Genomic DNA, 15,672 nt, shown 5'->3' on the forward strand with positions numbered 1-15,672 from the left:
CCCCCCCAAGTCCACTCCAGTATTCAGCCTTCATTCTGGACTCCTGTGATGACAATAATACCTAATCACATAGCCCTTTTAAACAGTTTTCTCCCTCATCTGTTTCAATGCCATGTACATTATTTATCCCATCTTTCTCAAGTCTCCCACCAATCCCAATATCAGTCCCGTTTTACAACAGTTGGCATCATGCAGTATTTGTCCTTACTTCACCAAGCATATGTTCTCCAGGGTCACCCATTTTGAATAATAATGCATGAGTTCCTTGTTTTTCAATGCAGCGTATTGTGTGACTATACCACAGCTTCTCTCTCCATTCGTTTATTGATAGGTACTTAGGTTGTTTCAAACTCCTTGCTATTGTGAACAAAGCCGCGATAAACATGGGTGTGCATATATCTGCTTGGGTGACTGTTCTGGTTTCCCAGTAGTGGAATTGCTGGGTCAAATGGTATCTCTATTTGCAACATTGAGAAAGTGCCATACCGCCTTCCACAGTGGTTGCACCATTTTACACTCCCACCAGCAGTGAATAAGGTTTCCCGTTTCCACAACTTCGCCACCATTTGTTGTTTGTTGCTCTGTTAAATTTTGCTATTTTGACTGGGGTGAGATGATATCTCATAGTTGTTTTGATGTCCTGCCTTCTGAGCGTTCCCCTGCCCAGTCTGCCTACCACACTTGCTGACACTCCCCAGCCACGTTCAGAGTCTCTTCATGGCCTCAGACACTTGTCTGTGGGGCTGTGTCCCTGTATCTGTCTCTAAGAATGGTGCTGGGAAAATGTGTGGGAGCCATCTTGACTAGGAGACGGGCTTATAATTCAGAATGGCAAAGGTTTAATATGGTATGAAAATGTAGGGTGAGAAAAATGGTTGGGCCATGGAGGCCTCAGGCATTCTCTCCTCCTTTGGCCTCCGTCTCAAGTCGTTTGCTTAACAGCATTCCTTTGGTGAAGTGTCGGGGTGCTCTGATGCTTGATTCCTTTTGGGCACGGGCTGCTGGCCTTTGTAGGATTAGGATGACCCTGACCGCCGCCTCATCATGCTGCCATTACACACTTTTCTAGTTCATGATAGGTCAGCTCATCTTCATTGCAGTAACACGGGTGGCTCTGGATTGCATGAGAGAACTAGGGAATCGGGTCTTTAGACCCAGCAGTCCCTCCCTGAGCTGTGTGTATTTATTTCCCTGGTAACTATCAGAATTTAATGAAAACCTTATAATGGCTAATTCAGTACCATCCCCAGAGGTGGGTAGATGATTTTCTTTTCCCTATTTTGTAAACGAGGAGGCGGCCCAGGTCTGGAAATCTGGTCTGTACTGGCTGGGTTTGGCACCCTTCTGCAGGTTGGGGATTCTGTCACTGAGCTGAGGTGATAGTGCACTTGCCGGACTCCATAGCAGGACGATCAGGTCCAGAGGGCCTGGCCTTTCGTTTTTCTGGGATGTAAGTAGCAAGTGTATCTGAGATCAGCCAGCACTACTTAGCCTTGGGACTGCTGTGTCTTAGCTGAAAGGCTCATTACAGGCAGGAGTGTGATACCTCACTGCAATCCTTCCTTCGGCCTTGTGTCCGCAGGCCCCAGCTCGCAGGTGCCACACATGACGGGAATGCTCCTTTGTGAGCCACTGGCTGGTTTTTCAGAAGTAGGCCCCTTCCTCGTCTTAGTCTTGAAGGTGTATTGAAACCTGTCTAGCATCTTAACAGTGTGTGGGTGTGTGTGTGGGTGTGTAGTACACCAGCTCAGATTGGAACCAAATCTCTGGAATGAAAGACACCTTACCATGTCCTCCAAGAGCTTATCTCTGGTCAGTCCAAGCCTTCCAGGTTTGCACATAAGGTTTCTGACACCAAATGGGCCCGAATCCTGGATCTTAACACTGAGTTGTCCAGGGCATCCCCAGCCCTCCATTGCCAACAGTGACTTGTTCTGAAATGGTGAGGGTCCTGCCCATCTTCCCTGAGAATTCTTCATGAGGCCACCTCTGCCCTGAGCCAAGCATGGAGTGAAATGTTGGTGAATTGTTGACACATTTGGGCAGAGAGAAGTTAACATTTTAGAAGACCTGGACTACGTTCCAGGTGGCTCTGCTTCTTATATCCTGTCTGTCTCTTTCAGAAAGAGAAAAGCTGATGAAGTGGATGGCATTAGTGAAGTGGCGAAGAAGAAGTCTAAAAAAGAAAAGGAAAAGGATCGCAAGTTTGAGAAGGCCCTCAAAGTATGTCTTGAGCTGTGCGTCATTTCCGCTTTTCTTCCTCATCCTGGGGAGAATGTTCCTAGAGATGTGTCTTGTTTACCAAAACCTTTAAGGGGTTCCAAGTTGTTCTTAGGTGTCCTCAGATGAACTGAAACTCCTAGCCTGATGCTGTGATCTGAGCCTCACTGCGTCCTGTGCCACCTCTCCAGCCCATTGTTTCAGGCACCGTCCAGCTTGTTGAGGATCTTCCTTTGACTTTCCTCATCCCTACCTCTAAGTAGCTACACTCCTTCCAAAAGGCTCATTTGTTTTTTTGGCTCTCCATGAGATGTTCAGTACTCTTTTCCAAAGCCGCAATTCAAAGACATCGAATCATCTTCTGTTATCCTTACCCATTATTCAGCTTCAGATCCATCAAAAGCAACTGAAAATGCCCTGTTTTGGATCGGTAACACATTTATCTTTACACAGACATTCTTGCTCATTATTAGCACTTGCAGAGGTCCTTGGCAGTATGTATTCCCAGAACAGCAAGACTATTTCCTTGACTGCTGTTATCATGGATGTTGACTGTAGATCCAAGTAAAATGAAATCCCCGGCAACCTCAGTCTTTCCCGCATGTGTCCTGTGAGTCTAGTAGTGAGAGTTTGTTATCTTGATGTTGAGATGTAACCCGTATTAAAGACTTCCTCTGCTGCAGCATGTAGTTCAAGTCCTCCTCACTTTCTCTAAGCAAGCTGTGTTATCTACGTTGCATTCTTCATGGAGTGCAGCTTCTCAGAATGATTTGCTCAGCATGCAGATTAAATAAGTGTAGAGAAAGTTGATAGCTATCACTGCATGGTATGACTCACTGCCCAGATTGCTATTGTCCCTTCCCCTGACAACAGAGCTGTGAGAGACTCCACTCTGGATTGCATGTTACTGGTGAAAGCCAAGCCGCAGCAGGTGCTGTGGACACTTCTCACTTGGCAGATAAATTGTGAGTCTCTGTGTGTTCTGGTCAGAGTGCTCCTTCCGGGTCAGGGTGCCAGTGCTTCATCTCACATACCTTGGGCATGTTGTTAGGAAGTCCTCAGAGAAGGACTTCCTGCTTGGGAAGGTCAACAGAAGATCCTCAACATGATGGATTGACACAGTGATTGCAGCGATGGGCTCGGATGTGTCAGAGATGGTGAGCATGACACAGGAGAGGGCAGGGTCCAGGTCTGTGGTCCTAAGGTCACTGTGAGTCATTGTACTCAGGTGGAACCTAACAACAGCAACATAGACCTAGATCTTCAAAGTCACTTGTACACATTGGAGGCTAAAGATTGAATTCTGGAAGGCCAGAGTGTCTTGACCTCTTACCAGTTGCCCTCTGGTTGGCACTGTGACTAACATGTGGTGACCCCATGTGTATCACAGTTTATCTGGTCCCTAGGGTATTGAAAGCCTGATTTTTTGGAATTAGATCACCTGGCCCTTCTTCCAGGGCACTTTTGGGTGGATTTGAACCTCCAACCCTTCAGGCTGTAGGCAACATTTAACCATTTTCACATTTGGTAGCTTGAAGAGCAAGTTTTTCTATAATTTTTAACAAGATCTCTCGTAGTGAAAAATTAGAGGAATGGAAAACAGAGTAGAAGGACATTTGGTGAATAACTCAGTAAAGCTATGATCACTGACCACATTCTTCATTGTCTGTTATTTATGTGAAAAGTCCTCGCCTTTGAGTGACAGCCACCCTCCAGAGGGTTTTCTGAGGGTGCATGCAGGAGATTGCACATCTTTTTCCTGAAGAGCAGCTAATGGGTTTGAACCAGCAACCTCAGGGTTGGTAGCACAGCTCCCTTCCTGCGGAGCTGTCATAACTGCTTTGAATGAGTGGTGGTCTGAAGCACTGATTGTTTCCAAAGGCCCAGAACAATCTGATCTGGCACATCAAGGACGAACTAAAGAAGGTGTGCTCCACAAATGACATGAAAGAACTTCTCCTCTATAACAAGCAGCAAGTGCCTTCCGGGGAGTCAGCGGTGAGTGCCCGTGTGTGGGGGACATGTGGGTCACATTCCCAGTCAGTGCTGAGTGATGGCAGCCCTGCTGTATTCACTGCACAGAGAGAACCACATGGTCACCACCATCATAGCCCAGCTTCCTGGGGAAGTGTTTGTGTGCCGGTGGTGGGTGGCTGGCCATTCACCTTGGATTTTCCTCATGCACCCGTTGGCTTTGACGCAAGACACAAGACACTGAGGGAGGTAGCAGGGGCAGTGTCCACCAGTCCCCTGGACATCTGTAGAGTGGAGGTGGCCAGTGTTCGGGTGCAGTAGCAACAGGTGCTGTGGGCTCCTAAATCACTGTGAGATCGGAGAGTTCCAGAATGTGTCACACGTAGACATACATCCTCTTACGATACAATAGAGTAAACCCTAAGTGACAGCCAGCTGCATCCTTTATTAGTAAATGTCGTGCAAGTGGCTCTTCATCCACAGCAACCCCTGTCCCCACAGGTAGCCTGTCCCCTCTGATGTGTGTCTCTGTTGCTTCAGATCTTGGACCGAGTGGTTGACGGGATCGTGTTTGGGGCCCTCCTTCCCTGCACGCAGTGCTCGGGCCAGGTGGTCTTCAAGGGCGATGGCTATTACTGCACCGGGGACATCACTGCCTGGACCAAGTGCATGTTCAAAACACAGAGACCAAACCGTGCTGACTGGGGGCTGCCAAAGGTAAGCTGGGTGAGGGAGCATGCCAGGATTTGTTTCCTCTCCTCTCGGTGTGGCTAGTGCTAAGGAACTGGCTGTTAACCCAAAGGCACGCATTTTGAGTCTGTCTACCACTGCTCCTGTGTGATTTACTGCCTAGGAAAACCTGCTGGGGCTGAGCTATGCGACATTCCTGGTTCAGCAGTTAAAGACAATGGCAGCAGCCTCGTGGCATGTCTCCATTTCAGGTCCCTGAGACTGGAGTGTGGTGCTCCTCAGGCTTCTTAACACGGGGCGTCCTTGCAGACAGACTCATGTCTCTGGCCCATGTGCTCACATGCCATGTAGGGAGGAACTAAAGACCCCACTGGAGCACAGAGTTGTCAGTGGTCTGAAAGCACGCGATGGACAGTGGCCCTACCTGTCCCCCTCCGTGGAAGCTGTGGTGATGCCTTCTGTACAGTGTGCCTGCTCACCCAGAAGTGATGTGTCTGCGTGTTGGAACCCCTGTACGATTCACCACTTCAGAGACTCTCGAATTGGTCCTGACTCGATTGCTCTGGCTTTGACTCTTTAAATGAATTTCTGGCCTGTGAAAAAACTCAGTTTGGGAATTATAGTTGGATCGTGTGCTGAGGGGAACAGGCAATGTCTTTGGAGTGCAGGCTACTGGAAAGATGCCCCTTGTTCTCAGGCGTTTCAGGCCCCAGCAAGTTGGATCTCTGTGCTGCAGCATTTAAAACTGGATCTCTGTCACAGTCCCCAGCTACCCATTGTTTCTGTCACTGGCTGGCATGCGGTGGAGAGGGTCACCTCACTCAGCACACTAACTGAACTCTGTTTTCCCTGTATTTGAAAAAAGATGGAAACATGACCATGTTACTCCACCACCCCTTCTATTGCAATCACCTACTTTAATCCAAAGGTTCGAATTCACCAGTTGCACCATACAGAAGGATGGGCAGTGTCCTCTCATCTGATTTCCTGTCCTTCGCTGGAAGGTCAGCTATGGATCATTTCCAACCTAGTGTCACACAACAGCCACCTTTCAACCACCTCGTGCTCACTGAGCATGGATGTGGCACCACCATAGGGCCGTTTCTGCTTTAGATGGAGGCTTAGGAGCTTTGTATATGATAATTATATGGCGTAACTGCTATAGCAGGCCATAAAGAAGAAAGGGTGCTCACATAGGCTTGAGGGGGCCTTTGCATCAAGTTTTTCTCAATTCCCTTAGATGAACAAGCTTCTAGAGCTTGGCATTATGACAGGTTGTAGCACCACAGTAACTGACATGAGTGCTGTGCAGCAGTGTGCTGTGTTTCCCACAGGAAGTTTCACGTGTCCCTCTGTTGAAAAAGGAGGGCAAAACCAAGACACTGTCATCTGTGGACATAGCAGGGCCCCCCTGCCGTCTTGAGGCAGGCTGGTTCAATAACAAAAATGTGTTTTCCTTTAGGAATTCCAAGAAATCTCTTTCTTCAAGAAGTTGAAGATCAAAGACCAGCTACGCCTGTTCCCCCCCGAGAGCAGTGCCCCAGTGCCGGTGGCCCCCATGCCCACTGCAGCGTCTGCTGCGCCTGCTGCCCAGAGCGCCTCCAGTCCTGCAGGTAGAGCCCAGGATGGCGGGTGTGGGGGCTGGCCACCACTCTCAGGGACACCAGGTCCCTTGAGTGCGTTTGTCAGTTTAAAAGTTCAGGAGTAGTCACTGAGTTTATCCCACATTCATAGAATTAAAGTGAAGTGGTCATCCTGGACACCCGGAGGCCCTCCTGAGCCAAGCCTCCCTCCTGAACCAGGCCGCATGGGCAGCCTGATGGGCAGCAAATGCTATTGGGAACTTTGGCCTCTGAGCCGGTGCTCTCTTTATGTTGTCTATATACGGGCTCAGGACAGTAATTACCATTTCAGCAAGAGATACCCCATGCCAAGGGAGCTCTTGTGGCCAAGTGGTCAGAAGCTGTGCTACAGTCCCAAAGGTATGGTGTTCATGTCCACCAGCAGGAGAAGGATGTGCAGTCTCCTCCCCTGCAGTTAACTGCCTCTGGAGGGTCACCCATGGGTTGGTTCCGGCTCAAAGATAGACCGCAGCCACCCCATGCCAGCAAAGAAAAATGACATGAATTTGCTTTGTGCTATTAGCAAAGACACACACACCCCACCACCCCCACCCCCCCTTTTGTTTATTCCTAGAAACGTGACTACAGTCTCATGGTTAATGCATGGTTTTAGTGGGCAGAGAACAGAGGTTCTGGCCCTAACCTAACGCATAAGTGACCTCTTCCTCACCCCTGACCATAAACTGGCCGAGCCTCACCGCCTGGGGCCAATAGTCACCATGACTAGCATATTGGGGGGTGCTCATGAATCTAGGCTGCTGCTTGAAGTTGAAGTCTGTAGATCCTGGTTGGGAGAATAAGCATCCAAAGGATTGTGAGCCCGTGTGACCCGACATCTTCCCACCATCCTGCGGGCTAGCCTCCTGAGCATGTTTTCCATGCATAGCTTCCTGGTATGCCCCAGGGAATAGCAGCATTTCCTGCCCTCACAGCTCTGCTTCACCACTTTGCCTACCTTTTACTGACTGTCCTATAAGGAGAAATTGATAAACTGGCTACTGAGGCTGTATAGGGACCCTGCATCCTGGTGTAGACAACCCTGGTGGCCAGCTTCTCCAGGAGATGCCTGACTTTCTGCTCTGCCCTCTGTCCCCCATCCTGGCAGCAGCTCCAGGGTTGATCTTGTCTGGGGATCCTGTCTTCCAGATAAGCCACTGTCTAACATGATGATCCTGACCCTGGGGAAGCTGTCCCGGAACAAGGAGGAGGTGAAGGCCACGGTTGAGAAGCTGGGAGGCAAGCTGACAGGGACAGCCAGCAAGGCATCCGTGTGTGTCAGCACCAAGAGTGAGTGTCCCTTCTATCTCGGGAGTATGGTGAGGGCAAGTTTGGTACAGTGGCTCACACTCAGGCTGCCCTTAGAATGTGTGTGTTTCTTGTCATTAGCATCAATATTCCTCTGTCCCTAGCTACATACAGATCCTAAGTTGCTGTATCAGCCAGCATTGTTCACAAGATGTTACTGGTTCATGGTCAGACCCAGAGTGCACACACAGCCATGTTTGGGAAATTCAGAGTGACTCTCAGATGTGCAGGCTTACCCACTTCATTGTGCTGATGGCATAGCTTTCCAAGTCCAGACAGATTTGGGATTTCAGTGTCCCTTTGCACTGCTGACTAATAATAGGCAGTTCTGTGGAACTGGCTTGAGATGAGGCTCCCTCAGCTTGTCTTACAGGAGACAAGTGTTAGGATTTAAAAACCTCCACAAAAACCCTTTGATTTGTCAGGAAAGAAAAACTACATAGTAAGGTCTTAGAAGAGCACTAATAATGGTTCTCTCAAACCTGGAAACTACAGTAACCCTGTGTGTCGGAGCTGGCCTCTGCCCTGTGGTGCTCTCAGGGGCTATTTTCAAAAGCATATCAGCAGACCTTTCTACTGAGCTGTATCTGGATAACCTCAAACCTCACACATTGTTTGCAGCACGTAGAGATGTCCTAGGGTTTGGGAGAAGTCAATCAATATAACTGGTTATTTGAGGTGTCATTTCTGTTGTAAACTCATCCTTTCCTTCCTCTCCCCGTTTCCTCCCTTTGAGCAGAGGAGGTGGAGAAGATGACGAAGAAGATGGAGGAGGTGAGAGAAGCCAATGTCCGTGTTGTGTCCGAGGATTTCCTTGATGATGTGGGCACCGGCAAGAACCTCCAGGAGTTGCTTTCCGTGCACACACTGTCCCCCTGGGGAGCTGAGGTGAAAGCAGAGTCTGTTGAAGTTGTAACCTCAAAACCAAAATCGGGGTCCGCACCCCCAAAGAAGAGCAAGGCCCCCATCAAAGAGGAAGGTGAGAGCACCTCGGCCTGTCCTGCTACCTTTGTAGGCCCTTTCCTGGCCAGCCAGGTTGCTGCCCGGCCTCTTCCTGGGTGTCCTGGAAGTGGTCTGCTGGGTGCTGTCCATACCACTCTTCTTACTTCTCTTCCCAGTGGATACAGGGTGCCAGGCACGTTGGGGGTGGGGAGCAGGATGCTGCACACAGATTCCCTGTTGCCAGAATGTAAAGCGCTCACTTGGTTATCCCTCTTCCCTTGTTATTGTTTGTTTGTTTCTACTCTTAACACACGTCTTCCCTCCCTCAAAGGCATCAGTAAATCTGAGAAGAGGATGAAGCTGACTCTGAAAGGAGGTGCAGCTGTGGATCCTGATTCTGGTACGTGAGTGGCCCGTTAGGGCAGGAGTGTGGGTCCTACTTGCTCCCCGTGTGCTGGGCGCCCCCAACCCCCCAGCCACATGAACACAGGTGGTGGTGGTCTGTTCAGGCCCATGGTGACTCCAAGACCTTGAGACCCCCTCCGCTCCCCAAGTACTACCTTTTCACAGAGCGGACTACAGCAGTTTTGTCTCCATGATAGGTCTGGAACATTCTGCACATGTCTTGGAGAAGGGTGGGAAGGTCTTCAGTGCCACCCTGGGCCTGGTGGACATTGTCAAAGGGACCAACTCCTATTACAAGCTACAGCTTCTAGAGGACGATAAGGAAAGCAGGTATGTTTGGGAAGAGGATGTTTTAGCTCATGAAAAGTGTTGCCTTTAACTTCCTGAAAGTGGAGGGATTAAACTTCGTCACTGAGGATAAGAGTATCATAAAGGCTTTAGTCAAAGAGCGGAGGGTAGCTGCAGCCATCCTGGACAGTCTTGACAGGTATGAAATATTACACATTCTCCCAGCTGTTTTACATACAGGGGACCTCTGGGTCTTGTCTGTAGGGAGTTTGACTTGACCCCAAGGTCACATCTCTGGCACTTGGAACCCAGCAGCTGCTCCATGGGAGAAAGTTCATAAGGAATACATTACGAAACAGACGCATGTCCTAAGCTGCCAGCTGGGGCTCTTGATTCAGCAGTTGTTTTTCTTTGGCCAAGTGCTGGGTGGGAGAATAGATTCTATACATTTCCTTCTCTTTCTGTAGTCTAGACTCAGAAAGGTCATGGGTTTCTTCCTTTGACATCAAATGGATGGAAAACGGGTTATTTTAGTAGTTTCTGTGATTTCCTCTCATTGCCAAAGCCTTGGAGATTGGAATTGATTACTATTTTGTCTTTGAACATACCTAGATTGGAAAGTATTTGTCAGCTAATGCTTGACAGTGATTAGAAAATGCCTCCTTTGATGGAACTTGACGTTTTATGGTTCACTTGGATGTGTCTCAGTTAATACTGGTTTTCTACCCAGCAACCATTATTGCCCACCTTCCTTCCAAAAAGGATCTCCATTTTGTTTGGAAACAGTTATATGCTCCAGAGGAGGCTGGCTCCTTCCCAACTTTGTTGTTGTTCTTAGAAGGCACTGAGTTGACTTCAGCTCTTCGTAGCGCTTTGTAAATCCCTGCTCAATCCCGTGCCCTTCATTAAAAATCTTCTTCTCTTTCTCTGGCCCTCGACTTTTCATGATGTCCTCTTCTAGGAACTGGCCCCTCCTCTTAGCATGCCCACCTCTAAGGAGCACTGTGGCTGTCTTGCAACACAGATTTGTTTGCTCTTTTGGCAGTCTGTGGTATATTCAGTATTTTTCACAAATCACACCCATGGAAGCTGCTATCAGGAAATAAAATCATGTTGTGCAGTGGACAAATCTATTGTAAATGACCTCTTCAAAACAGTGCAGAGTTAGGATGTCAGTTTAAAGACTAAGGTGGGCCTGACCTATAATATACCATGATGTTTTTTGCTACTTCACATGCCTGTGATAGTCAGTGAATAAGGAAGACCATAGAAGAATTGATGCCTTTAACTTGCGGTGGTGTAGAGAGAGTGGTTTTATGTATGTATATAATTAAGAGGTTGGTAGTTCGAACCCATCAACCGCTCCACAAGAGAAAGATGGTCTGATCCCATTAACATTCCTAGTTTCAGAAACCAGTCATGGGTTGCCATTAATGGGAAGCGAATTAACAGCTTTTTTTGGTGATCCTATTGAGGAAGGTGCGCGCACATGTGCAGACTCTGAATCCTGGGATGAGGCACATGGTTGCCCGGTCTTGTGATCTACTATGAAATGTTGCAGCTTTGACAGTCCATTTGGGTCATTTCCTCTGCACTTAGCTAGTGTGTTCTTAGGAGCTTAGAGAGTCTCAATTTTTTTTTTTGGGGGGGGGTTTACAAATGTTTTGTTTTGTTATTATCCAAGTAGCTTTGAAAAGAACATTGTACAAGTGAGGGTGAGGAGGGCTGGGGCGGCTGCCCACCGGCCCTGCCTGAGAAATGGACGTATTTACATGGGGCACGGGGGCTATGAGTGGCCATCTTGGGGAATGGTCCCTGCCGTGGATTCACACAGTGGCAGGCAAGGGACAGGTTGTGTCGAAGGCACTCGGTGACATGTACAAGTGGGGGGCCCCCGAGGGGGGTCCCGGTAGGGATTGGGCACACCGGGGCGAGCCCCTGCCCCAGGCAAGGCCTCCAGGGTCAGGCAGGACCTGTTAGCAGCAGAGGGACTGCCGGGGCTGGCCGGCATTGGGGTTGGGATGGGGATAGGGAATGGGGTTGGGGTGTGAAGGAGGAGGGGCTGCCCTATTAGGCTGGCCCTCAATATTGCTTATGGCAACCAGGTGGGCCTACTGCTAGGCAGCCCCGCAGAGGCCTGGGGGCCCCTCAGAGCGACTCTACTCCAGACACAGGAGGAAAAGGGCTGCTGTGTCTGGAAGTGCTCCTGCCCCCAGGGCCAGCACCTGTGGTCAGTCGACCTTCTCCACTTTGCCGATGATCTTCTCCTCAAAGATGGGCAGCATGGCCTGGTTCTCTCGCACCTCCTCGAAAACCATGCCACAGTCAAATTCGTCGCTCACTTTCTTGAAATAGTATCTGTAGCTACCTTTCTTGGTCAGTAGCTCCTTGAACTGGCCTATGGTGACCCCGTGGCCCTTCACCAGAGTCCGGTAGAGAATTGGCTCCCTACAGAAGTAGTAGGCCACCACAATGCTGTTGGGTGGCAAGGCGCTTGCACCCCCCACTTTCTTCTGAGACTTTGTCCTCTGCTTGGCCGGCACTTTACTGGCTCGCTTCTCCTCCTCCTCCAGCCGCCTGTGTGCCTCCTCCAGTTGGGTCAGTAGATTGGGTGCCAGGTTGGGAGGCATGGTGGGGTCTTGAATGAAGAGGTGGGAAGGCTGGACAGAGTTCCGACGTTGGGCGCTGACCCAGGGGTGCACGGCCCCAGGGCGCTCAATGGACAGAGAGCCCTGGTGCCTTCAAGGGCCTGTTGCCTCTTGACTCCAAAAAGCCCATGACCAGCCTTCTTGTGTCTGCTGATCTCTTTCTTGCCTTCATTGATCCACTGCAGTATAGTTTGTGTCTTCTCCACGCCCTCAGGTGAGCCTGGAACCTCCGAGGTGGCTGCACTCCGGCCCACCTCAACCTTCTTGACAGGCCTCTTGGACACGTTTGCTTTAACACTGAAGCCCAGATTGTCTGCTGCGGCAACAGCAGTAGCAGCAGGGGTGGCGGTGGCAGCTGTAGTGGCGGTGGCAGCAGCAGCTGCGGGACCTGCCCCTGCATTTTCTGGGAAACTGCGTGGCTTGGTGGCATAGCTGTGCATCTCTGGAGTCCACGGGAAGCTGCTCTGGACACGACAGGCAGCCTCTGCCTCAATCTGCTCCTTTGGTTTAGCGGCGCCATTGTGCACATGGTGATGGGTGTGCCGGTGGTGGAACAGACTGGCTGTGTCCAGTTTGGCCCCCCGTCTTGGCTGTGTGTTTGCCGTGCCCAGCTGCACTGCCCACTGTGGCGGGCGGCCGGGTGTGCGCAGGACCCGCTGCACGTGCTCGTCCAGGAAGCTCTCTGGGTCTTCATGCGCGTCCCGTGGCCCTGCACAGCCTGCATCAGTGTAGCGTGGAGGCAAGTGGTGCCAGGCCTGGGCAGGAGGCAGCTTGAGGGCTGCCCCCAGGGTGCTAGGAGCCGCGTCTATGTCTTCACCCTCTTCCTCCACGGGTACGCACCACCCCTTGATCTGAGTCTCAATTTTATATTCATGCTTCTGCATGTGTAAAACGTCTGAAGCAAATAAGCGGGAGAGGAGCTTCCCACACTGGCCAGGGTGTTTGCTTTGTTTTCTCTTCCATCATCATGGTGGAGATTGTCATGTTCCGGGTGGTGGGAGACAGTGCTCGCTCTCTGGATCTTGGTGTCTATATGTTTCCGCACAGGAACGGCCTTGCCAGCCACTCATTCCACTGTTGGCACTGCAGGCTCTGCGCGTGTGGAAAGGTGCACACTAGGAGAATTCTGCAGGGGCGCTTCCAGGGAGGGGACCTGCTATCTTCTAGTGACCTGTTGATTAGCTTTTAAAATTATATATGGTGTAGCAACAAACTGTTGGATTCAGAAGTAATCTTCAAGATGGGTCAGAAATATTCACAGAAAAACCTGGATGGAGAATGAATGTATGCAAGGACCACTACTGGCTCAGTGGTTAAGCACTTAGTTGCTAATGGAAGGTCTGTTGGTTTGAATCCATGGGAGAAGGGGAACAGTCCAGTCCCGTTAGGATTCTCGCTATGGAACCCTGTGGACACTTCTCCCTCCTGTCAGGTTATTGTGAGAATTGACTTAACAGATTTCCACAGGACAACAGTCTGAAAACTTTGGAAGCCCTAGATTTTCTTAGAGATCTCTGATTTTTATCTTAAAAAAACCCTAAGAAATCTGAATTTGAGTGTATTTTAAACTTATAACCTCAAGCGTTTGTTTGTTTTTTTAAGAAGTTCTTAGGGATTCCTTTTTTACTTCTGTCTCAATTTCCCCTTTTCAACTGTTATCTTTCATGCTTGAAGTGCTTCACCCCCTTCTGGGTGAGATTTTAGGGCAAGGGCAGGCAGGCAGCTCAGCTGAATGCCTGCTAACCACAGGTCGACATGACTCTCCTTTGCCCCCCTATTCCGGCAGGTACTGGATCTTCCGGTCCTGGGGCCGAGTGGGCACTGTGATTGGGAGCAACAAGCTGGAGCAGATGCCGTCCAGGGAGGACGCCATTGACCACTTTACAAAATTGTATGAGGAGAAAACCGGCAACGCCTGGCACTCCAAGAACTTCACCAAGTATCCCAAGAAGTTCTACCCTCTGGAGATTGACTACGGCCAGGTAACCATCACACTCCTCCATCGCCTGGCTCATCCACATATGGCATGTGCTGGGTCACAGCGCAGATGTATTGGCTCCTCCACACAATGCACTGGGTCCTAGCGCACGTGTGTCTAGAAAGTGAACTGTGATCCTTCACAGATGACTGAAGAGTGTGGAGCATTGCTCAGTTCTGTGAGAGCAGTGTTAGCACCCAGATACCAAAACAGATGCGATAGCACAAGAAAACCCCAAACCAACAGCTTTTGACTATAGACACACAAATCCTCCACGGAATGCTAACGAGCAGAGCCATCCACATGTAAAAATGATTCTACACCATAACCTGTGGGATTTGGTCCAGGTATGTGTGCTTGGTTTGATCATTGTAATGGATGAATGCGAGATACACTTAGATTAAAGATACACTCACATAATAATCTCAATAGATGAAGAAGGGGAACCCATGTAACAAAATCTCAACATTCTGTCATGATAGAAACCTCAATTTGGACCAAAATCTCCATCAATTATAAGATAGCATCTCTATGAGAATGGTACAAGTGTTCACATTGTCAGTGAGGTCAGTGCTTCATTATAGCACTGGTGTATAGTCAGGATGGAATCGCCATCACTGGGTTCCTAGTCTTAAAGTTGCAAATTAGGAAAGGGGGAAGAACAACTGTATTTGGAGTTTGGGCTTCTCCATATTTGTTACCAGGGGGACCTTTGCTGTCTTTGGTTTGTATTTTGGTGACCCTTTGTTTGAGCGGCATCCACTTCCAAAATGGCTTGCCGCTGGAAACTGGGTGTACGAACAGTGCTCAGGCTGTTCGTTCATAGGGTCGCTATGAGTCGTCTATGACTTGACAGCATTAAACAACAACGTAATCAGGGGGAGGAGGGATAGTTTTTTTTTTAAGATTTCTGAGTGCATAGAACTTTTAATTTTGAATCTTTGGGGCTTTTTTGTTGTGTTTTGGGAGGTTTGTTGGTGGATTTTTGGGGGGAGTATGGGTTTTGTTTTTTACATTTTAATGAAAGTTTACAGAGAGGTTGGATTTCCATTCATACATTGTTGCACATTTTCCTCCCTACCCACCTCTCCTCTCAGTTCACTCTTGGAGAGAAAAAAGGGGGAAAAATACTTCCATTGTTACACAGTCCTTCCCCCAAGACCACTTTACAGTGCAGCTCTTACTCTGGACTCCTGTTGTGAAAATAATACCTAAGCGTATAATTTTTATAAATAAGTATATATTTATAATATTTTAAACAGTTCTCTCTCTCTCTCTCATCTGTTTCAATGCAGTATACATTATTTATCCCCTCTTTTCTTAAGTTTCTGCCAACCCTGATGTCAGTCCTGTTTTCACAGCAGTGGCACTATGCAGTGTTTCTCCTTTTTTTTTAAAATTTATTTTTCTTTTTTTATTCATTTTAATAAACATTTACAGAGATTTTGGATTTCCATTTATTCATTGCCGCACTTTTCTCCCTGCCCACCCCTCCGCACCAGTTCACTCCCCTCTCCAAAAAGAAAAAGAGAAGGAAAAAAAAATTCTTCATTGGTATACAATTCTCCCACCCCTTCCCCCCACCCCTACCCCAAGTATA

The 15,672-nt window shown here is 48.9% G+C and overlaps 1 protein-coding gene and 1 pseudogene across 1 annotated transcript in view; one reads left to right on the plus strand and one right to left on the minus strand.

Moving 5' to 3' along the window:
- The window catches only part of PARP1 (poly (ADP-ribose) polymerase 1), a 52,898-nt gene that overhangs the window by 21,446 nt on the left and 15,780 nt on the right, over positions 1-15,672 (plus strand). The window contains exons 5-13 of the mRNA XM_006897750.1: positions 2,124-2,223; positions 4,102-4,218; positions 4,735-4,911; positions 6,347-6,497; positions 7,653-7,793; positions 8,551-8,790; positions 9,085-9,153; positions 9,356-9,488; positions 13,881-14,076. Of these exons, the coding sequence (XP_006897812.1) occupies positions 2,124-2,223; positions 4,102-4,218; positions 4,735-4,911; positions 6,347-6,497; positions 7,653-7,793; positions 8,551-8,790; positions 9,085-9,153; positions 9,356-9,488; positions 13,881-14,076 (1,324 nt within the window). The remainder of the gene's footprint in view (positions 1-2,123; positions 2,224-4,101; positions 4,219-4,734; positions 4,912-6,346; positions 6,498-7,652; positions 7,794-8,550; positions 8,791-9,084; positions 9,154-9,355; positions 9,489-13,880; positions 14,077-15,672) is intronic.
- On the minus strand, positions 11,678-12,978 carry LOC102860176 (annotated as a pseudogene).

Source organism: Elephantulus edwardii, unplaced genomic scaffold, assembly GCF_000299155.1.
Source record: "Elephantulus edwardii isolate Elephantulus edwardi_28Jun2011 unplaced genomic scaffold, EleEdw1.0 scaffold00214, whole genome shotgun sequence".
Classification (NCBI taxonomy): domain Eukaryota; kingdom Metazoa; phylum Chordata; class Mammalia; order Macroscelidea; family Macroscelididae; genus Elephantulus; species Elephantulus edwardii.